This window comes from Strix aluco, chromosome 3 (genome assembly GCF_031877795.1).
Source record: "Strix aluco isolate bStrAlu1 chromosome 3, bStrAlu1.hap1, whole genome shotgun sequence".
In the NCBI taxonomy this organism is placed as follows: Eukaryota; Metazoa; Chordata; class Aves; order Strigiformes; family Strigidae; genus Strix; species Strix aluco.
The window spans coordinates 63,817,749-63,841,599 of NC_133933.1; the positions used below are offsets into that span (position 1 = coordinate 63,817,749).

At 41.4% G+C, this 23,851-nt stretch overlaps 1 protein-coding gene across 2 annotated transcripts in view; it reads left to right on the plus strand.

Annotated features, from left to right (window-relative positions):
* Positions 1-3,083: 3,083 nt before the first annotated feature.
* The window catches only part of SYNJ2 (synaptojanin 2), a 68,351-nt gene continuing 47,583 nt past the window's right edge, over positions 3,084-23,851 (plus strand). For both annotated transcript variants that reach the window (XM_074818858.1, XM_074818859.1), the window contains exons 1-3: positions 3,084-3,588; positions 13,663-13,749; positions 22,855-23,125. In XM_074818858.1, the coding sequence (XP_074674959.1) occupies positions 3,468-3,588; positions 13,663-13,749; positions 22,855-23,125 (479 nt within the window). In that variant the 5' untranslated portion in view covers positions 3,084-3,467. The remainder of the gene's footprint in view (positions 3,589-13,662; positions 13,750-22,854; positions 23,126-23,851) is intronic.

Sequence of the window (23,851 nt, forward strand, 5' to 3'; positions counted from 1 at the left end):
ACAGGAGCTGGAAACAGAGTTGAAAGGAGAAAAGGAAAGCAAAGGAGCACTACTGCTGACAAGAGATATTCCACCCTCCAAAATACTCCCACTATTTTGTGCATGCAGAATGGCAGAGATAGCCCACTGACCTGTTGCTTCTCTCAGCTGAAGGCAGCAGCAGCAGGTCACCTCCCACTATTTAGCTGTAGGAACATTCAGAAAGCAGTGCACAGTATATGTAACTGCTCAGGGGTGGAAAGAGTGATAAAGAACCAGAGATGGGAGTGTGAAGAGGGTCAAAGAAATGAATACGATGAAACTATCAAGGCAGAAGATTAAAGGAAAGGGAAAATCCACTGAGAAAGGAGGATGAAATTAAAAAAGTGCTGAGGAGTTAATGAGAGTGTGTGACCTGGGTGAAAACATGCTGTGGAAGCAGGTATGAGTTCACCTGAGGGACTCCTCAAAAGGCTATGGGAATTAATCGGTTTTCATGATACTAGTATACAAATGCTCCAGAGCAAGACAGCTCAACTCCAAATGTCAGCTAAAAGATGATCTGTTAATCTCAACATTTTCCCTTAAAAATGGACTTTCATGCATTGAATCATGGTCAGTTTGGTTAGATGAAAACCTCTTGAGTGCCATAAAATAAGGCAAGGGAAATCTTTGCATACCCTCCCAATATTTTGAGCAAGGTTCTGATCTGAGCCCTTACTTTGGATGTCATTCTGTGTGAAGGAGGTTTGTAGATGGTATGGCTTTATTTACCACTCCTCTTCACCATTTTCTGATAGTTGCTTTCTCAGTCTTACATTTCTAAGGTAACTGCCCTGTGACACAAAGTCCAATTACGTGACTTACTGTTTTTTTCAGTAATCACGACATCACACCTTTAAAAATGCATCTTTCCACGCTGTGGATGTTTTGCAACCAGAACCCTTTGGAAAGACCTGTTAGTAACGGATTAAAGAAGACTCACTCACAGAGCCACCTATGGAAGCAGTGCTTTGTCATACACCCTGCTAAAGGTTTCTGGTTTTCCACCTTCATCTGAGTTTTCCTCTCACATCTTCATCTCCTCATATTGATTTGAGGTGCTGAAAAAAATATTATCCCAGGTGCACCAGTCCTTTCTCTGGTATTTTGCCCAACAGATCTGACAGTAAGTTTTTTATTAACAATCCTAAATTGTGTGTTCTTGGAATTTGCAGTGAAAAGCACTAATGACAAAAATTACTAATGAGTTACAAGCACAGGCAATAGACCGACATACCAGTGTCCTCCAAATGACAGTTTACTCTCATGATTGAGTTTAAAGAGGACTGTGAAGAATCATTCCTCAAAGGCAAACACACACACACACACACACACAAAAGTGGGGGTTTTTGTTGTTATTTTTAAATACATAATTGCATGATCCAGGGCAACTTTTTATCAGTATTTCATCTCAAGTAAGCACTTTTCTCTAGGGCAAGAGGTCATGGTGAAAGATGACAAAGATATAAACGGATTCTTGGTCTGTCATTCCCATAGGACAGCTGTTAAGAAAGGCATCCCTTTTCTGTTTAAAGTTGAGAATGGTTAAGTCACACTCTTTCTTACATCCTCCAAAACCCCCAAGCCTTGAGCTGTGTGCTCTCACTTTTTTCACCCTGGTCCTTAAATTTCTACAGTTTCTGGGTAATTTATTTTACATTACCCAGCACTCTCTATCTCACCCTACATACATAGGATCTATGGGAAAAGAAAGCCCTATGCAAACACTAATCCCACTTTCCCTACCAGATCCTTTCAGAATGCTGTTTTAAGAAGGCACCATAAGCATACCCAAAATTAATCTCCTTTTCAAATTACTACTAGTTCTAAAATAAATAAAACAGGGGTGTGCAACACGAAGGCAGTACCTGCTTTACATGTTTGTTTCCATCAGGTTCAATGGGGGCAGGGACTGTTATATTCCACCTGGCAGAGCACAGCCATGACTGATGTCCTCAACGTTAATGTGGGACAAGAGTAAGAGTTGGTAGTTTGAGCATTTTGAATGTTGTGGTTTTCTCTACATATAAAGTATAATTCTGCCATATTAACAAAGTAGAACTGTGCTTGGTTTACCTGTGTATAAATAGGCCTACACTTTCTGCTAGAAATTACAGCAAATTTTCTCTCATCTGAGCACATTTGTGTACCTGTGCCTACCTCATCAAGCCATTCCTTATGGTGAGCACTGGACAAAACTAGCACTTCATCCTGTGCAGTCTCAACAGGGAATTGTGAGGGAATCCTGCAATATCGGGGGGGGGGGGAAGCAGCACGCTTTTATGTTAAGGAACACTACTTTTTAACACCTAGTCAACCTAAAATGTGCCTTGTGCCTTTTGCCCACGACCGGCGGGACGGCGCTGCCAGGGCCCGGTCGCTCCGCGAAGCCCGCGGGCCGCACCCAGTGCACGACGGAGCTGTGTCTGCGGGAGTCGCCTCCCGCCGCCGGCAGCCGCGGCCGCCCCGAGAGGAGAGCAGGTCCGGCCGGCGCGGGGGACCCAGCCGGCCGCTCCCCACAGGAGGCGGGAAGGAGCGCGGCCTCTCCCCGGGCACCGCCGGGCAGCCGCCGCCGCCTGCCACGCGGGCGCAGAAAGCCATGTCGGCCCCTCACGGCGTGTCGCTGCTGGCCGCCCCGGCTCTCCTCCCCTCACGCAGTGCGGCCGCGACGGCGGAGCGAGGGCCCGCTGGGCGTTGCGGCGGGCTGGCCGGCGAGCTTCCCCTCGGCCGCCGCGGCCCGGACGCGCCGCCGAGGGGTTGGGGAGCGGCGCCGCCGGGCCGGGCCGGGCCGGGCCGAGGCCCACAGCACCCTCGCCGGGAGCGGCAACGCGGCGCGGCTGTTGCGGGCGGTCGCGGCCGCCGCTCCACCTCCTCCCGCGGGCAGGGCGGGTGGCGGCGCCCCGCCGGCGGCTTGTACCTGTCCCGGAGGAGGAGGAGCTGCAGCGCGGGAGCCAGAGGGACAAAGTTAACTCTGGAAAGTTTACAGGGCGCTGTGGGTGGGGAGAGAAAGGCGGAGAGGAAAGGGGAAGGTCGCTCCCGCCCCGCTGGCCGCAGCCGGGGACTCCGCGCGGAGAAGGCAGCAGCCCTGCCGCGGGGGACGGGGAGAAGCGGCAGCCGCCAACTCTCCGCTGCCTTCACCGCTGGCCGCCCCCTCACAGGCACTCGGAGGGCTCCTGAGGTGACCGGCGCCCGGGAAGGGCACACGCCCGTCCTCCTTGCCCGCCTCCCTGGGCGTCCTCGCCGCCGGGGAGCAGCGGGCTACCAGGATCGGGGACCCCGCGCTCGGAGGAGCTCCCGCGGGGGCGCGGGGCTGCTGGCGGCCCCCCGAGCGCCGGGCTCCGTGCGCTTGAGGAGACGGCGGCTCCTTCGCCACCCGCGCTGGGGGTCGCCACCGCCCCTTCGCCGGCACCCCCCCTGCTCTTTCCTCCCTGCGACCAGCGGCCCCCATGGCTCTGAGCAAAGGGCTGCGGCTGCTCTGGAAGCAGGAGCCGGGGCCGAGCGCCCTGCTGGAGGCGCGCACCCGCCACGACTGCCTGCTGCTGGAGGCCGGCACCGTGGCGGCGCTCAGTAAGTGCCCCGGGTTGGCCGGGCCGGGCGGCTTCCCGCGCGGTGCCTGTGAGGGGGGCTGTGGCGTGGGGAGGTGGCGTGTCTGTGGGTACGCGCCCGGGGCCTGCGGGGGGTGCCCAGGAGGTTTGGGGCACTTTCCCCTGTGGCGCGGAGAGAGGGAGGGGAGAGCGCAGACCGGGCCCCGGGGAGCCCAGACCTGGGCCATAGGGAACTCGCTCACCTCGCCTTAGACCCCGGCCTCCAGCTCGGCCCTCCAGGTGTGCCCGCTTACTGCCGTTTGGGGGTGACCCCCGGTGCCCTGCCGTGCGCGGAGGGCTGGCCAGCATCTCCTCCCCGTGCGACGCCAGGCCTAATCCGTATCTGACCGACTCTTTCTCTGCTCGGGATGCCTTTCGCCTCCTCGCCAGCACCTGGGTGGAAGAAGCAAGGAGAGGCCACCCACCTGCCTGGTGGCTGCGGGGTGTCGGCACAGGGCACCTTTGCTGTGCAGGCCTTGTATGTGCAGCCTTGTGTGAGCCTTACTGACTGCAGAGGAAGGTCCAGCTAAAGGGATGAGGCCCACTGCCTCTTGAAGAAATTTCTGTTCAGCTACAGCGGGTGCTAACGACCAGCGTAGGCATCCAGTTCACAGCAGAGATTGTTTCTGGTGACTGACTTGAGATTCATGTCCCGTAGAGAAAACCCGGCTTCTTGCTGTGGTGCCATACATTGCCCTTGTGGTTTGCACTGTATATGGTTACTCGGGTGTCTGGCTCTTACTGGAGGAGCTCCAGGCTCACCAGGGGCAGTGGAAGTCGTGAACGTGCTCAGGGTTGTCTCATCTTGTGTTTTGATACTTCCCACCCATGAGTTAATGCGATGCTAATGTTGAGGCAGACAAAGAAAAGTGAGGCAACTGAGAATGTAAGGTGCAAAAAGTAATGCAGGGAAACACGTTGTGCTTGTGCTGTGTTCTTAAGTTTTTAGCATGTAACAGTAGGAGTCCATATTCAAGCAGCTCAGAGGAAATGGGGAAGACTTAAACTGTGAACTCCTTGTAGTAAGAACTGTATGTATGTTGTGTTTTGTACAAAGTCATAATGTCAGCTCAGGATCTGAGCTGAATCTTCCATGATATATGGTGGCAAGACATCCAGACTAAAATGCCTAATTTTCAGGTATTGGGAATTTTATGAATGAAGAAAGCCAAAGAGGTCTTCAGGTGACAGCTGATTTTCACAAGAATAGTTCTGATAGTGAAAAAATTTTCAACTGTTGTGATAAAGATCTCTTATTGCCACACTGTGGTTTTGGTTTGTGTTTGGGGTTTTTGTTGTTGTGGTGGAGTTTTTTAAATTTTATTTGATGGGAATTTTGTATTGTGTGATGCTTCAGGGGTTCAGTTTCTTGTTAAAGTCATTGGTAATAGTGGACATTAACATGTTACATTTTTATAGGTTTTTTTGTGTCAGTTTTCTATGGACTGACAGAGTGAAAAGTCTGGTAGTACTGAGCAGCATTTTATGGACTTTCAGTGATTCAAAAACCTGAAACCAAAAACCTTAAAGCTTGTCAGTAGGTTTTGGTCTGTATTTTGTTATTCTGAAACAAATCTAAAGCAGCTCCACTGCCTAAAGCCAATGTGCACGAATAAATTGAGAGACCAGTATTCATCTAGCAACCCCGAGCCATTTGTGTGACCAGTAGTTGTTGGGAAGATTATTTGCGATCTCCGTAATTAAGGGTATCATCAATTTACTACAGATTTTACTCCCCCAGTGTTGCTGTCCCCCATTTGAATTGCTATAGCTAAAAATGATTAGAGAATTTATATAGTCTCTTTTAAAATGTGTTAGAAGAATTTTGAAGTAGTGATCTGTATAGCGGCTAATGTAAAAGCCTGTTTGCCATGCCTTTTGAAAGTCCAGTGTCACCTCTTGAGGTAACTGTAATCATGCATGCGTTGGCATCCAGCCCACTCCATGTTAATAGCTCTGTCATTTTATTTCATTTGGTTTCTCTTTTCCTGCCTGGGTTGGTTCCTATCTTGTAAGACAAGCTAGTGTAGCTAGTTGAGCCTGTTTAGTTTGTTTCTTCTGTTTTATGCAGCAAAAGACCAGAAAAGGAGGGAAAACCAGCAGTAGGTATTGTGATGTTAAATTTACAAGATCTGTGAAGAGGAAGCTCCACAGCCAGGGTGGTAACAGAAACATTAATTCTGTTTTGTTTGACAAGCCTTTAGGTTGTTACTAACCACAGAGCACTTCAGTGAAAGGTTAACACTTTGTATTATGTGTGGTTTCAGATATACTAGCCCTAGGATTGTGTTGATTTTGGCTTCTCTGTCTAATTTTCCATTTGTAAAATAAAGTTTAAAAAAAATTGCATGCCTGTGGTGACGAGGAATTATGCAACTGTGCCTTATGCAAACTTCCACACTAAATAAAAGCAGATACATATACCTGGAGCACTTAAGTTGTACAACAGTTTATGCAGTTTTGCAGTAGCATCCTCGTGACAATAGAACTGTAGAGAGGAATAATCATATAGGACAACGAAAGCCTGAGAGCAGATTTTAGTCATTGTTCATTATTCTTTTTTCCATAATTACCAAGTGTCTCTTAATCCTTGAACAGGCACGACATCTGCATTTTTTTGACAGTTTGATTGCTTCTATAATACCTTTGTACTAGAAAAAACTTAAATGTTAAATTTAACCTAATTCAAGTGGCAGAAGGGAGCGAGAATCATCCTAGAAGAAGTGGTGTTACAAAAAAGAAATCTGAAAAACCACCCACTTGTATAAACTTGTCTATACAGGCCATAAACTTCTGTCAAGCTCAATTAAAATAAACCCTTTCAAATATGTAAACCAAAAATTTGTTGCTGTCTTGTGAATGGATGACTTTATGCTTTTTCCTCTCTCAGTACGTTATAAAGATCATGATGACAATTTTAGCTGTAAATTGGTTATATTTCAGAATTTCTTTATTACATATAGAGATTTGATACTTTTAAGTATTTGCACATTTGGTACCAGTAGTGGGAAGGTATTGTGGAGATCTCTAATTGTCTGAGATGTCAGCAATTTATAAAATGAGAACACTTGGGCTGTAACAGAAACCTAACCTAAGAAACTTTTGGAAAAATCAAGGAATCAAAAATTACAGTGGGAAATGTAGCTATATAACCCCAAACCCCTTAATCTGTACAGTGATGTAATATCAACAGAACATTTTTATGTTCCATCATAAATTAAATACTGTTTTTGAAGATGGGAGCTTTTCTGCTTCTTCTCATGATGTCACTGTAGGGTGGAGGGTAAAACTCACTGTTTTGAATTTAACAGCATATTTTGCAAGAGGCTTTTTTTGCCACTGGCAACCCTGAAACTTCAGTCATCTCCAGAAGAATGGGTGACAGCCTGAAACAATTCTTCCAGGAATTCTCTGAACTAGAACATCAATAATTGGATTCTATGGAAGAAACTTAGTGTCATGAAGGATGAAGAAAAATTGTTATTGATTTAGAAGTTTTTGCTTATACGAGAAGTATAGATACAAACACTGTTCCTACTTTTAACACATTACAGTTTTTAATGGTTTATAGATGAAGTGACGTGCACAAGGCAGTTCTGAACTGCTGTCGAGGCAGTCACTGAACTAAACTAAGGCTATAGTGCTGAAAATGTAGTTATTTAACTTTATTAGAGCAGGTAATCTCAGTGAAATGATGTCAAAAGGAGTGCTCTGCTACTGAAATTCAGCATAAAAATATGCTTTTGCAAGGGCAGAGCCAAAGAGTGCACAGAATTTTGGTTTTTTTGTTAAGCACTTTGATTCTGCCATTACTTTTATTAAAGGATGTTACAACATCTGTTACAGCAGACCCTAAAATGACCATGGTGTTTTGAAAATACTGAAATTTAAAGCTGATACAATGCATGTTTTTGCAAATATGGCTGAAGTTTTTCCTCCAGACTCACCCACAGATCTGGGAAGTAAGCCTTCATTAGAGACAAATTTATATAGAGTTAAGGGGTGTGTACACTCTGCAGAGCAGCTTTGTGCCTCCTCTGCAGCTTCAGTTGCAGGTATGTGTGTGGTTCTCTCATGCGACTGAGTGAAATCAGGGTATAGTCTTGCAGGGGGAGGGATGCAAAACCAGGAAGTGGCAATTATTTACCTGCATATCTTTTTGTACAGAATGTAGTTTCTGTGCTGTACATACATTCACTGTTTACAATTAGCTTTAATTTTGTATTTAGGTGGATAACTATGCCACTGAGTGAGGTAAGGAAATCAAACACCAATACTTCTGTAAATGTATTGTGAATGTATTTCTAAGCACTGTACACTATAAACAATGAGCCCTACAGCATGACTCTTTTTTACTCTTATGCCAGGATATTTATATAGCCAATCTCCCTATTCTATCTGTATTCCTAAAACTTGTTTAAATTTAAAAAAAATCAAATAATCCAATTACAAATTTTTATGAAGTTTTCTGTAGTTTAGAGATGGTCCACTTTTTCCATTTGTGGATCCCTACAAAACTTGTAGTGGGAGTAATCTATGTAGCAGAAGCCTTGCTTTTCTTGGTCACGCTGACAATGGGCACTTGTAAACTGTGGTTCTTCAGGCTGAAATTCACTGCTATAGGTTATAGGAACAAGGGTGTGTTACAGTTCCTTTGCTGTTGTTGAAATGGAAATTGAGTACACCGAAGAGGGAAGATGTATTGATATAAACGTAGAGTGTAGATTACAAGACTCGTTATCTATGCTAGGGAACTGTTAGTGGTTGTGAGGTATAAATTCTGCTTGGTGGTTTATTCTGTAGTGACTACAAGTTTCTATGTTAATATATGTAATATGACAGGAACCGCGTAAAGATAATGGTCAAGCCCCAGAGACTTCTCGTTCATCTTTTATGTTCCTGACTGCTTGCAGACCACACCACTGGCCAGTAAAACCTGGGGGGTTTATGAGTCCATTCTTCTTTGGTTGTGAGTGAAAATATTCATATATACACATGCAGCTATGAAAACATAATCCCACCCTAGAAACAGAATGTTTTCAATCTGATACAGGAAGCCAGTGAAGTGATCTTTCCAAAATGCCACTTTCTTGATTTGTTTGTTCTGTTTTCAACCAGAAATACCACTTTCTAGAAAACTGGTAAATATTTCTTAACGTTTTGAATTTCCAGACAGTCTTAACTGTAACTCTGACCACAGACAAGTCTTCCCAGCTCTGTGTTGCTTGACCTGTATTTCAGAATACAATATGACTTGTATAGTGCCTCTGTAGCTCGGATTGAATGTGAACAGGAAGATTTTAGTGATGAAAGATAATGAAAATACAACAAAGTGCTTTAGGCCTGTCTGAGGATGACAGAAAACAATTTGGAGGCAAGTTAATTATCTAAACTCATATAATACCAGGCATTGAACATATTTCTAGGTAAGATGCTGGTGGTAGTATGTGTATTTTTTTTCCTCACATGTTTTTGGTTTTTTTGTGTATGAAATTTCTGTTTGATTATAGATCTGCTCTTTCTGGCGAAAATTCACATCTCTTCCTCCAAAGTGCTGAATGACACAAATAAAGGAAATAAGTTACTAAGACCCCATCACATCAAACCTAGGTTTCTAAAAGGACTTAGAAGTGCTTCAGAATATACATCTATAGTGGTACCTGCAGCTAAGCAGGTGTCTAAATACTTCCAGAATCAGGCTTAAGAAAGAGGGTAGAGCCAGAGTCTGTAACCTGATCCCAGACTCTTTTCTTCAGGAGCTCTTGAATGTTGGACTTGGAGCTACTGGTACCTTTCTGGCCTCTTCCTCTGGTCGCTGACCATTCTGGGCACCATATGTTTGAGAGATGTGTTGGTTCCTGCTGAAGTCTGGGGGATCAGCCCTAAGGAAGGGTTGAACAAAGGAAACTGCGTACGTCTAGCCAGTTCCTGCTAAATCGAATTTGCAGCTTTTACAAGCAGGAAGTCACACTTGGATAGGCCATGTGGTATATGTACTTACAGATCTTTTTGTGGTGTTTTTCTTTGGTTCTGAAATATTTTATGCATGGAAAAAGATCATTTTTAGTTGAGTTTATTGTAGCTTAGTTTCATTGAATTATTGTGTGCCTCTTGTTAGCTCAAAATTTTAACCTTTGGAAAACATGCCAACCTTATATATAATTTGTGTCAGGAGATTTTACATAATTGATATTAAGAAAAATGCTTGAGGAATTCGAACAATGTGCAGGTCTGTAAAGCTGTTATGAACACAACACTGTTGTGGCAATTATTGCAGAGGGGTGGATACTCAATTACATGCTTAGTGAAAGGAAAGATTACTAAAAATATTAATGGAAAGCTTTAGTGAAGTTTGGTATTTACTATGTGTATTCTTTAGTAGTTACTAAGTAGTTATCCAGTGCTCTATGTATTTGCAAACTCCGCTTGTTCTCTAAGTAGGAAACCTTTTCGTGAGTTTCATCAACTTCTGTAGCAGTATAGTGCATTAATTATATACGTATGTATGCATGTATGTATCTCAAGCTGTCTGGCTTGAAGGAGGAAGGATTTTACATGTGAGCAGAGTTTAGTTAAACATCCAGTCCTTGTCCTAGGTTTTCAAGCAGACCGCTTGCACTGCCTCTGCATTTCAGAGTTTCTATGAAAGCTGTTGCAGAATAAAAACCGTGACTTTGGAACATTTAATAGAGAATGGAATTAATTTTCATGTTACAGATTAGAAAGGTGCTATGTCTTTGGACACATCTAGCTGTCAAATGTTGTTGCTAAAACAGTATTTTCCATATTGTTGAAACTTGTCAGATATAGTTTATATTTTCCATGTTCACCAACAGTCCTTTAGAGTTTTGTTGTAACTTTTCCCTTTAACTCTCTTCATCCAGCAAAGGCAGTAGCACATCAGGTAGTTTTGTTCTCTGTCTAGTCATGCTCTGATTCTGGCTCTTGTGTCCTAGCACCATCTGCGAATACTCTAGGAGATGTTTCAGACCAGGTTTTGATTACAGTTATTTGAGATTTCAATAAAAAGTTTTAAAGATTCATAAAGATTTCTTTTCAACAATAAGATTCGAACTTGGCTCGAGCCCTCTGCAATAATGTCCTTTTAAAGTCACATTTCAGTCATCCTTTTTATGTATTGCTTTTTATAATGGTTGTTGGGGTTTCCTCCTCGTTATCCCTCACTCCCTTCTAAAAAACAAAAAATTTGTCTGGGGTGTGTCAGAATCCAGCTGGGACCTCCCAGTGCTGGAGGGATGCTGCCTGTATCCTCACTTGCACACTGGCAGGGCATGGAGCGAGACAGCGCCGTGGTGGCTGGGGGCTGTGAGGCATGAGGGAGTCCTCCCCTCAGTCATGAGGCCCTTACAGAGGGGGTTCAGCATGTGGGAGCTGCTGCCTGACCTGCTGCCTGAGGCCCCTGCCCTGGCCCACGCAAAATGGCAGTGGTCACAGTGCATCTCAGGAGTTTGTGTGACACCAAGGAGTATAATGGGACAGGAGTCTTCCGATTCCATCAATATCTGTAACAAGTAAATTTATTTTTTTTTCCACACAAATTTGGTCTGTATGCACTAACATATTCTGGCCTCTCCGTTAGCATGACCCACAGGCATAGATGTATCTGACTGGCGTGTTCCTTCCCTCTTGGACTATCCACAGGTGAGGTCTTAGGGCATGCTGTATCTTTAGAGTGCATGGAAGTGTCAAGGAAAGATCACTTTGCTGCTTTTTTGGTTTCCGAGTCTAAATTGTTTCAGGGAACAAAATGAACCCTAGGATAAATAACAGAACCTGCCATGTGGTAGAAGCTACTGGCAAGCTGTTAGCCAAAAAGAGTGGCAACGCAGCCCAGAGTTGTCCTGGAGCTTTGTGTTCAGAGCCTGCTCCTCCCTTCGGGCAGCTCTGCTGGAACTGATGCCCTGACGGATGCTACTCTGCAGACAACTGTTCTGTCAAATGGCCTGCCCAGAACGGTGGCATATTTCTGTACCACTGCTGGCAAAGCGCAGCTATGTGTCTGTGTGTTTGGAAAAGTCCCGTGCCAGGGGGTGATGTGTGTGTGACGCTGGTGGCTTGACCTGGGGAACTTCGGTGGCTTCCGTATGTGCTTCTAGCTGTTAGCGACATGAGTTGTGTGTTGCTTATTTCCACGCTGAAATAAATTTCATTCTTTTGGATCATTCTCTTACCAGACACTTTAATAGCCAGCTTTCCAACCTGTAATTCTGTTTTGAAGAGTATCACCGTGCTTTCAAGGTGCCTTTTAAGTGCTTTCAGGCTCTGCCTAGCCTGCAAGTTTGCAAGCTCCTGCATCAGTTTGAGATCTGAATTTCTTGCTGTTTCTGTCACTCGGTATTTCTTCCTAAAGGTGGAAAACCTGGAGCAAGAATTTTGTTTATGGTTTTTCCTTTATGTTTTAAAGGGAATGAGGATAAACTTTTAAGGCAGAGAACAGATCTAAGAAAAAAGTCAGTATGTTGTTGATGCTCTTGTCTACTTAGTGAAGATGCCACGGAAAGTAAAACATCGCTTTTTTAAACCTCTTCTAATACATAAGGAAGGCTTGACAGGGACTCTTTTAAAAAATGAAACACTGTAATAGTCTATCTAAACTATTTTTGATGAAGTTTTTTCAGAAGTGATGGAGAACTGAGCTTCCAGAGTCTCAGCTCCTAAGAGGTGCTGTTACTGAGTATTTAAATTGTTTCTGTCCAGAGGTTTACGCAGTAAAAATCCCTTTATCCTCTTTCTGTTGCTTATGTTTTGCTTCACTGGTGTGTGTGGTATCAACATTTTAGTAGTTTCTCCTGATTCAGTGTTTCTAGGAAAGCAGAATAGATGTTTTGAAAGCCTGATAGCAAAAATAAAATTAAGAAAAAATTAACAAGTCTTCCTTATGTGTCATGGGTGCAAAAATTGAGACAAACGTGTTTTGATTTCCTTCGGGGGTTGCCTCTGCTAAGGAATTTTGCAAGTGGAACTGTTGTTCCTTTCACTTCAAAATGTCAGTGATATACGGGATATTTATTTGTTTTTCATGCTTCTAGCTGAGCTGCTTGCCTCTTGAGGTTTATAAAGAGAAGCCTGTTTCTTTCTTTTCTGTTCTATCATCCATTGCAGGCAGTTCAGCTTGTCCTTTATATGCCCAGAAGTTTCAGATTTTTTTAATTGCTGAATTTATTGGGAACATAGAATTGTAAAGTATTAGCTAACCTTTAAAAGTACCATGTTGCTGTTTATCCATGGTTTGAGAAGTAAATGGACATTTAAGGGTCGCAGCCTGTTTTCCTCATTCAGGAGGCTAACCTTACTTCTCATTGGGAAATATATACAAAACTCAGACTTATTCAGGAAGTACTTTGGTTTTACTTTAAAGTAGCTAGTGACAAGTTTGGGCCAGTTCTGGCTTAATACCTAAATGTTCAGTTTGTGCCCATTGAAGTCAATTGTTGCAGAACTACACAAATCTAACATCAGCATCTGACCCTTTATTTACTTATTTTTAATCAGCTAAATCTTACTTCACTAAAATATGTTTAATTCCTCTTGAAATCAACACCTGATGTGTCTACATCAAATTATGTTATCTTGCGTAAAAAAATTCCAATTCTGTCTGAAATTAGACTGTGAGAGTCTGGAAGCAGAAACCATCTCTTTTTGCACATCAAGAAAAGGTATTTTAGCTTATGGACAGACAAATTATTATTTTTGTTCTTATTTTAGAATGGTGTAAAGTTTACATGTGCTTGTATCTTCCTTTACTTATTCTGAAACTGATGTGGCGTCTGTACCATAGAATAAGAACACCGCTAACAATTAATGTTGATTGGAAAGGTAGTGTGTGCCCTTTCTTTTGGGGTTGTGTGTGGAGAGGCTATGTATTTCTGTCCCATCACTTTTTAATCACTGTATTCTTAAAGCATTTTAACCCTATCTTTGTACTGTAGTTTACTGAGTGAAATCAACTGGGAAGCATTGGTGTAGGCAATAGCAATCTGAAAATTTTATAAAGACTGGAAAACTAAGGTTTGCTGCCTTTCATTTTGTTTCTCAGCTCCGGAAGAAAAGGATACAATTAAAGGACAGTATGAAAAACTCATGGATGCTTATGGCTGCTTAGGAGAGCTTCAGCTTAAATGTGGTAAGTGACCATCTGTATGACTGAGACTATAAAATACCCAGACAATGCTACAAGACAACAACAAGTGGCTGAAGTTGTCCAATTCCTTAACTTGTGAAAGCTAATTGCACCTTGTTATGTACAGTCTGGAAAAGATCTGTTTCTTTTTCTGTGCTGTGCCAAAAGCATATCACTAAATGATAGTCTAAGAGTTTTGGGTTTTTTTCTCACTTTTGTTTTGTCTAACATTCTTAGCTGCCTGAAGATAATTACCTTTTTTTTTTCCCCATCACATTTGTCCAAGGCAAGCTATGTTTTCTTGCTTTTTTTTTGAAGAATCATGTTTAATCACTGATTAATCATGGTCATCTGAGCCTGCAGTACTACTGATTGCCAGTCCTTGCTATAATGCCCAGCTGCCTTTAATTGGGTAATTCACATGGATAAGGATTTGCAGAAACAGGCCTTTAACTTCAACTAATATAATAAGGAATATTTATTGTCATTGATGTAGATTTCTGTACAGTTTGGGAATCTTGATTTAGCAAAGGACTTGCTATTACAATGCCTCCAGGAATGTTAATGGAAATAGCATGTTTAAGGAAAAGAACTGCAGTCATTGATTTGAAGGTAATAGTACCTTACACAGCAGGCTTCAAATTCACTGATGAAAAAGATGCATTAAAACAAAAAGCACAATATGCCTTGTTCCCATGGCGGTCTTACAGTAAGCCTTAATTTTGACTTGAAGGCATGACAAGACTGTTTTCCATATAACTTGATGCTTGGTCAGGGAATCCGCCAAAGGCAGTGGTAATGTAAGCACTGGTCTATTTAGACCAGTAGATATAAGTGTATCATTTTATAGCCCACTTACCATTTTATGGCTTGAGTAATATGACTTGAGATTGATCTGAAGAGGTGACTGCAATCTGAAAGATTTCTGTGTCATAATTTAAAACTGTAGGCCTATCTAGTCTTTTAAAATGAATGTCAGCTTTTTGCTTGTTTTGTTTCTTGCTGAGTTGATTAGGCATTTCTATGGAGATTAATATCAATTTGTTAATGTAATTAAAAAAGGAGAGCTTGTGATTAGTTTTTCTTGGCACTTGGACCTGTTTTTCTTCATAAGAGTCTAATGAATTTGTTGTAATAGTAAAGGAATGTAGCTCTTGAATTTAAGCTCTTCAAGCTACAGATGAGGGTAGTTTCTTGTATGTGATGGGAACTAAATAAATTTGGCTTTAGCCTTCATATTAAAAGGTGAATGATTTCAAATGGGGTGTGAAATATTCTCAGCCTTATTTTTTCTCATTTCTCCTTTTATTTCTGTGTTTCCCATGTCCTTATTTCTTTTTGAACAACACCTGCTTAACTTCAGTGCCTTAAAGCGTGAGGTTTTTCCTCTCTGAGCTTTGTCACTGCACCTCTCTCTTGTTCTAGCATTACAAGTCCTGGTATAGGACTTCCTTTGGAAGGGATTGTTAAAAATTTTATTGGTAATTGGATAAAAAAGTTAACTACTGGGGGCAAACTTCTAATTGTGATTGAGTGAAAAGTCAGGAGGGTCATGCTGTAATGGTAAGCAAACATTTTCTGTTGCTGAACATGTTTAAAAAGCAAAGATGGTCACGTGCCTGCTGTCTCACCCTTCAGGAGGTAGCCCAGGTTTATTTCACAGTCTCAGTTAGATCTTCCATCTTACATATAAGTAAGTTTCATCCCTTTATCTGTTGCTTACATAAAAGATTTAACACTAGAAAGGAATGCAATGTAACTTTTTTTCTTTTTTATATAATGTATTTTAGCAGCTGCAAACAAGGGCGTAATTGGCCAGCTCTTCACTGAGCATCTGTGATCACATAGACTTTGTTCAGGAGTATCAGTATTTTTTTCTTACTACTGGAAACCTGCAGACCATAAGTACTAAATTAACTGAAAATATTTGTGAAAGTACATTCCACTGGGATATTAAAAGAGTATATTTATAGAGCTGAAGGGGAGACTTTTTTCAAGACATGAAAGATGTCTCTGAGCACTTTAATTAATCTGTAAATATCACTTCTTAGGAATCCAAATAAATCACATTGTATGCCTGCCAAAGTAGATAGTGCTTTTCACAAGAAAGTAGACGAAATATGTGAAACTGACTCACAAAGTTAAATGTTTCCCACCAGTAATAACGTTCACTTCTATGTACTTATGTCTGTTAACATGACTCACTAAGTTCTTCTGCTTTCTTTTGTGAGATGGATGGCAACAGAATGAATTGTACAGTGTTTCTGAGCTGTATCTCAGCCAAGATTTTACTGCCAAAGAAGATCTAGCAGTGGCAAATACATCTTAAGCAGACTGTTAAAAGAGCTGGCTTTGCAGTGTTTGGTTTAGACACTGAAGTCAGGAAGGGGTGCATATATAAGGTATTATTTAGACACCATCACCATGTAGGTTGTTTAGTTTAATACAGCTGCTGTATTTGGGGAGGCATAATTAATTAATTTGACTGTGTATATATTCTCACTCTTGTACATACAAAATGTGTAGTTGAAAGGAAGAAGTTTCAAAGGCAAAAAGGACAACTAAGTACCTGTTTTCTATTCCTTTTGAACATTTTCTAATAATGTACTTGTATTTAGAAGGGGGAGAAGGAGTATCTTTGAGACTAAAGCTGTAGTTTGGAAAACCTTGGTTCTTTTCATAATTCTGCTATAGATTTCCTTAGAGATTTTCAGCTAGATGGTTAGAATCTGTTCCTCTACTGTGTTCTGTTGCTAATTTTGAAGGCAGATGAGAGGCAAAAATACCTTGCAAATTGTTTTTCAGTGGACTATGAAGTGAAGTGGAGGTATGTGTGGAGTGGAGATGGAACAGTCTGAGGGAATATAAGACAATGGCATGACTGTGTTGGAACGGAGAAAGAGCAAAAACTGAAGTGGATTCATTTTTAAAAGGAAAAGGCAGTCTTGAGTTAAATATTTACAGCTAAGAAGGACAAAGTAAGAATTGAATATTGCCTCCATTTCACTGCAGCTCATAATAGGCAGCACTGAAGTCATCCCATAAACTTCAGGGGAAACAATTGTCTTGAGTCATGTAGGCAGGTTAAATACAGAAACTGCAGCTTATTATTGTAGGGTGTGACGTACCAGAACTGCGTTTCCTGTTCAACTTGGATTAAGGCAGTTGGTTTCACAAGAGCTTTTGAAAAAATGGATGTAAGTTATTCTTGTCTTGTTTCTCTGCCAAATATTCTCCATCCTCTGTCTCCCTTGTGCAACCTGATAAAAGGGCATTCAGCACATATCGCTGTGAGCAAAACATTTCTTAGATTTATTTCAGAGTATTCTTTACAGACAGTTGTGGTGATTTATAGCTGTAATGGGGCAAAATAATGCTCTTGGTCACAATGCATGAACATATACCCATCTGTCTGAGATCAAAATTTGGTCCATATAAGCTTTGAAAGAATTTTTCTTTCTTTAGTACTGTAGATTGGTCTTGCTTTTTCATAGATGTGTTGCTGTAGAAAGCATGACCAGTAAGGAACACTTCACTTCTTGCTCTAAAATTATTTCAGAGATTTCTTTAAATCATTCCAGATTGCATCCAAAGGAAATGAGGGACATTTCTACCATTGTGATCTTCAACTGCAGTTCTTATGTTCCTAAATCACTTTCACTATGTGTAAAGTTCAGAAAGCCTAATATGAAGCAGGATTGTACATTAGACCAGTTTTAAAAGTTAAAGGAAGTAGAAGAAAATATTTTTGTTTTCCAAGGTGGGGGGCCTGGTAAATAGTCTACAGCTGATGTGGTTGTTGGTACACAGTGAAGTGTAAGAGCCAGACCTGGAGCCTTGATCACTTCCAGGAAAAAGTTTTCCATTTTTTTTGGTTGCTTGTTGTTGGCCTTAGTGCTGGCCTCATTCATCATGCACTTTGCAGCTGTCAGCTGAATATAAGTCCTTTCTGCTACTGTAATGCATGTGAAATCAAGGGAAAACTACCATATGTTTTCCACCCAGTGTACTTCCATTAATTACTTTTTTTTATAAGAACTCTTGGGCTCCTGTTTCAAGAAATAAGACTGGAGTTTGGCCTGTCCCCTACTCCAGACCTGCAGAGAGCTCCTGAGAATAGGGACCCTCCGTAGACTGGCTGCAGTGGTAGTACTGGCAGGGCCACTGACTTTAGGGAATTGATTTAGTGTTAATTCTCCCTTTGATCTTGAGGATGCACAGCCAGCATTTTAAAACTCAGCTTCCTGACTTATTTGAGCTTACACTTAAGGGGTGACTGCTCATTTTATGGCTTTAGTATTCTTTTTTTCCATGTTGCTGTTGATGTTTTGGACAGAAAAACCATAAATACCTTGAATACTGTTTAGCTCCTTTCAAAGGTTGTAACCCATAATATGCTTCCTGATGATGCTGCCAGGTGGATTTGGCTGGATTATCTGATGTATTTTTGTTGTGATTGGTGTTAGTCTGGTACTTCAAGTGCTACCTGCATAAAAACAGTTTCACTGGAAACTTAAAAGGAACAGTATTTTTAATATAATTACAGAATTGGAAATGGTAGTGAGCTGCAGTTTTGAAAAGTTCAGGCTGCAGGGATTAATGGAATAGTCTTGATTGTTTTAAGGGGAAATACCTTGTAGCTTTAAGGAATGTTTGAGTGTTTCAATTTGATCTATTGCATTGAAGTTGTGGTATTTTCACAGTTTGCTCAGTAAAACCAATGTAATTTAAAAAAATCCTCTCTTTCTTGTGCCTTGGCCTCACAAATCCACCTACCATAGGAAATTCCATGTTATGTTGATAGCAGGATTTTTGTGTTGTTTTTGTCTTGTTTTGTTTGTTTGTTTTTCCTCTTTTTTGGGGGGGTGGGTGAGTAAACCCAGGAATGCAACTTCTTGCATTCTTTTGTGAGATTTACTGGATAATAAAAATGAATTGTTTAGGAACTAGAAGAGTTTTTCAGTAAATTCTTGTCAGCTAAAAATGTTATTTTCGTTTTAGTGAATGAACAATTATGAAATAACTTAGTATCTGCAATCTTTAGAAATGGAGAAAGTTGATTTTATTTTGCTTTTTATAAAAATCACTTGCTCCAGTAGCAGCATCCATCCTGACTGAAGCAATTTAAGCAATTTCTACCCTTAAATTTTAGTACATTTAGGTGGGGTTGTGGTTGATACAGCTGTTTTCATGTTAAGTATCTATTTTCAACAGGAAAGATTATGCCTTGTTGACATTTACATACCAGAAAAGAAACCACATTGACTGTTTAAAGTTTAAATTTAGAAGTAAATGGACAGATTTTTTTCCTTTGATATATCCATAATAATAATAATCAGACTTTCAGTGACTGGCAAATAAGCAGAGGCATTTTTCCTGTGGTAATGCTAGGTTTCTGCCATATTAGGTACTACTTGGATATGTAATGTTTTTGTTTTATTCCTTGGAATAACATTTTCAATCTGACAAAATGCCTAAGTGAAAGCATGAGTGGAGGTAGCACAGTTATTTCCATCACAAACTTGTCTGATGTAGTTGTCAATATATTTAAAAGCATTGGCAGCCTGGATTGAAGGGAAACAGCACGAGAAAAAAGATTTGGGATTGAAAGAAGAAATTTCCAGACATAAACTGATATTGCTGGCAAAGAAGGGAAGACGGGGAAAGCTTTGTTTCACTGTTTATAGCTGTATAGCTTAGTGGTGGGTAATTTCTTGGACCTTAATGAAGACCTAGTTAAAAGATGAATAGTGGAGTAGTGTTTTGGTAGCATTCATTTTGCTGTGGGAGGTTCTAAAAGGGTGAAAGGCTGTTGGGAGCCTTACCTCTGCTCAGGACCCCATGGCTACATTTTTGTGAATAAAAACAGGGCAGGGCACAGGCTTGAGCACTGTCAATAGGATATTGTGATTAGCTCCCTGTGCCAAGAGTGGCATGTGCATCAGGCAAGGATCTTCTTCCCGCAGTGGTAGCCTGCAGCTGATTCCCAGGAACACTGTCCAAATACCACCTGGGATGAAGGGGATATCAGGATGGGGCTTGGGCCTTTTTTCCAAGGTGCAGAGTCAAGAGAGATCAGTGTTACACTGGGGCTGTAGTGTTGTACGGTTTCTGCATTCTGGCTGTTTTGTAGCATATCCAGAATGATTTAAGCAAATCAGAGAGGTTAGAGTTGATCTGAAGACCACCTCAGCTTGCAAAGCAGTCTAGGAGGACAAAGCGGCAGAGCAAGCTATCTTTATCATAGCTTGAATTTATTTGTCTCTTTTCTTCCTTTTTCTCCAATTTTCTGGGTTGTAAGCGTGAACTCCTTTGCCAGCGGGTCTCTGTTCAAAGGCATCATGAAAAGTTCATGAATGCTGTTCCATAATTTGGAGTACTGTAAAGAGACTTATTCTGTGTGTATAGAATCATAGAATGGTTTGGGTTGGGAGGGACCTTAAAGATCATCTAGTTCCAACCCCCCTGCCCACCCGTGGGCAGGGACACCTTCCACTAGACCAGGTTACTGAAAGCCCCGTCCAACCTGGCCTTGAACACTTCCAGGGAGGGGGCAGCCACAGCTTCTCTGGGTAACCTGTTCCAGTGTCTCACAACTCTCATTGTAAAAAAATTTCTTCCTTGTATCCAATCCACACCTACCTTCTTTCAGTTTAAACCCATTGCCCCTTTTCCTGACACTACAGGCCCTGCTAAAAAGTCTCTCTCCATCTTTCTTATAAGCCCCCTTTATGTTTTGAAAGGCCTCAATAAGGTCTCCCCAGAGCCATCTCTCTTCTCCAGGGTAAACAACCCCAACTCTTTCATGTGGGGTTACTGCACAGTGGCAGGAAAGAGTATTGCAGCTTCAGAAAGCCATCCATCTCCTGGTGCTTCAGGGACAAAGCAGTAGCTTCTTAGTTGCGATTACTATTTTTGAGCTCATTAGCTAGTGATTTGGGGGAGTAGAGATGCTGGACCTCTGCATGTGTAGATGTGTCTCCCATTTTGGGGATGAGTGAGTGGAGGGGAGTAAAAAGAGTCTAGAGTCTTTGTTAAGTGATAGCAAGTTTCTAGGTAAGGCAGAACTGTAGTTTTGATTGGCTTTTCTCTTGTGCTTTATTCCTACTCGTTGCCGCCTTAAAGTAAAGAATTGCTTTGTTTAGATCCAGTTGTTTTCCAGTGGTTACAAGCTTCTTGAAGGACAGAACCACAGATAACAAGCCCACTATTACTAAATTTTTGTTCTTTCTGGCTGTTTTAATGTTGACTTTCTCATTCAATCTCTTCTGAACCCTCTAGGAAAATTTAAGATCACTGAAGCCAGTGAAGGTGCTTTTATTCTTTGTCTCAGTATCCGAGCCAGCCAGCTCTCTGAGTCTGTCACTACTGGTTTTCTGTCCCTGAAGCTGACTGATAGTAAGGCATATTAATAGTGTTTCTATACCTTGCTTCCAAATTCTCATGAGTGAAGTTTACTTTTAGCTGATCCGTTTTGCATGGTTTCACCAAAGTCACAGAAGCTATTAGCTATCCTGAGAGACAGCTAACTCCTCCTGACCCCTTCTGGAGGGTACAGGACAGTATTTAGTGAAGTATGAACTATCATGGTGATAACTGATGTATCTCCTACTTTTAATCCTTTATAATTATGGACACTCACCTGCAAAGGAGGAATAAACTGCCAAGTTTTATGTATTTCTAACCCTTCACTATGGTGCCATCTACAAAAGTACAGAAGATGTCCTTCTTAAAAACACTCAAGAAGGAGAACACAGTATACCCTTGTTATAGAAAGAAATGTGATGAACAGGGCTTTTTAGTAAATACCACCTACACTGGCCTTTATGCAAAACTGAAGTCAGCAGAACAGAATGAATAAGATCTAATCTCCCACCTTGTCCTGCCATTCCAGTCCCACGTGCCTACACAAATATTCTGGCCCTGCTGAAAACCACCCCTAACTCAAGTTTCTGTAACCAGCCTGTGATCTGGAAGCAAGGACTTCTCTGCTCATATTTCAGAAAAAAATCCTGGTTGTTGCGTGAGAGTTGGTCTGCATTTTTGGATAGTGGGCCACCGTGGAGGGTTGAAGAGCGATCCTACAAAGTGTTCCCTTTTGCTGTCTGAAGCCATACTGTCCCAGATTTTCACTGTGCCCTTAGCTGATTAGCTTGCTCTTGGCAGGTCAGCTGTTGTTTCTGCTATGCTAGAGCAATAAATGTTGGCTCATTTCCATCTTTTCTTACTAACTGGAGTGAACAGGATGACATTGTCTCCATTAGAGGCCAATTTAAGTGAATCAGTTTCTTCCTAGAAAAAAGTGTTTTCAGAACAATTGTTCTACTGTTTCTTAATTACTTTTATCATTTCAGAGAGAATCAGCAGAGGTTGAAATTCTGCTTTGTAAGAGAGATCTGATTACAGTGGTGTTCTCAAGCTTCAAAATTTATCTTTTAGTTTTGGTGCCCTGAAGTTCAGCTGCTTCATAATTTTACACTTTGCTTCACAGCCACAAGAGCTGGAATTCTTTTAGTGATCACTGAGGTTGTTATCTAATCGTGTATATTCTTTTGTGGCATAAAAAGCAAAATCTCAAGAATTGGTAGTATTGAAACTTTCTGAATGGCTGAACACACCCAGCTTCAGCTGAAACTAGTAAGAAATCTGAATGCTTCATATCTTTAAAATTCAGAAGTCAGTTGAAAAATTCATAGTGAAGAATACACGTTATCTCATAAATGACCGATCTTTTACCTTTCCCTTCAGTGAAATCCAATGAAAACTATATGTTCTGTAGGGTGGTGAAATTTGATTTTGAGTAGTGTCCCAACACCAAGCTCATTGCACTTCATAAAGTAGATGGGAAAAACACACTCTAATGCAGCAAAGGATGGGAATGTGTAAGTATTGTGGAATATTATGCAATTGCACTCACCTGCGGTCAAAAGGAATTCAGAGATGTAAAGGAACGTAGTCGTGTGCTTCTCGTTTGCATTTACTTCCATCTGAAGCAAAGATGCTGGCCTCTGCTGGAGGCCTGTCAGCATTGCATGTGACAGGACTGATGCGAAACGGCATAGCCAGTGTCCACCTGTAACCCTTTTGTAACTATCTATCACCTTCTAGGTAACACTCGGCTGCACTTTCTGGTCCTGGTGACAGGCTGTACGTCGGTGGGAAAAATCCTGGATGCTGAAGTTTACAAAATTACTGCAACAGATTTCTGTCCTCTCCAGGAAGAAACCAAGGAAGAGGAGCGCATTACTGCCTTGAAGAAAATACTGAACTCTGGGATGTTCTATTTCTCCTGGCCTAATGCAGGCTCAAACTTTGACCTGACTGTTCGGGCTCAGAAGCAGGGTGATAACCACTATGAATCTGGTAACTCGTTCTTCTGGTTAGTACTGCATGTTATACCAAAGTCTTCTATCATCCCCACCTGTATCTTACTGGTCAAACATTCTCAGAGGGAAATGAACATAGGCATTTCAGGTGCCCCTCTTTTCATTTCTTTGTCATGTCGTTTTACAGGGCATATAGTCTTAGTGAATTCATGGTAAACCTAGGTCAAACAAGTAACTTCTTTTAAATTAAAATTAACCTGATAGTGAAATGCAATTCTAACGATGACATTTTTTGTTTTTAAGAAGGAAACACAAGATGTATTGCTCACAGTACAGAAACATGTCTCTACATGTCACGAATAGTTTCACCTGCAGTTCTTTTTCAATAATTTGCTTTAAAAGTTATCTAATAGAAACCTGCACTTGAACTGTTCATAAATCCCATCATCTGTATCTTCTGTTTCTTAAAAGTGTATGTGGTTTAAGTCTGTAGTTTAATGTTTCAATAACGTGCCCTAGTTTTTATGTTGAAAGCATCAATATGTTTACAGCTCAGTGTAAATGTATGGTGCACCGAAGGAAACTCCTGTGATAATACACTGCTGTGTACTTCTTACTTTCTTGTGCTTACAAAGCAAATAAAAAGTATTTATTGTTGTGGTAAGTATTGGTTGAGTGGAAAGGAAAACACACAATGCTGGGTTTTGTCTTCTCTAGGTGGATTCACCATTGATATAGTTCAGTTTGTTTGCTTTACAGGTTCTGTCAGAATGCCTGAA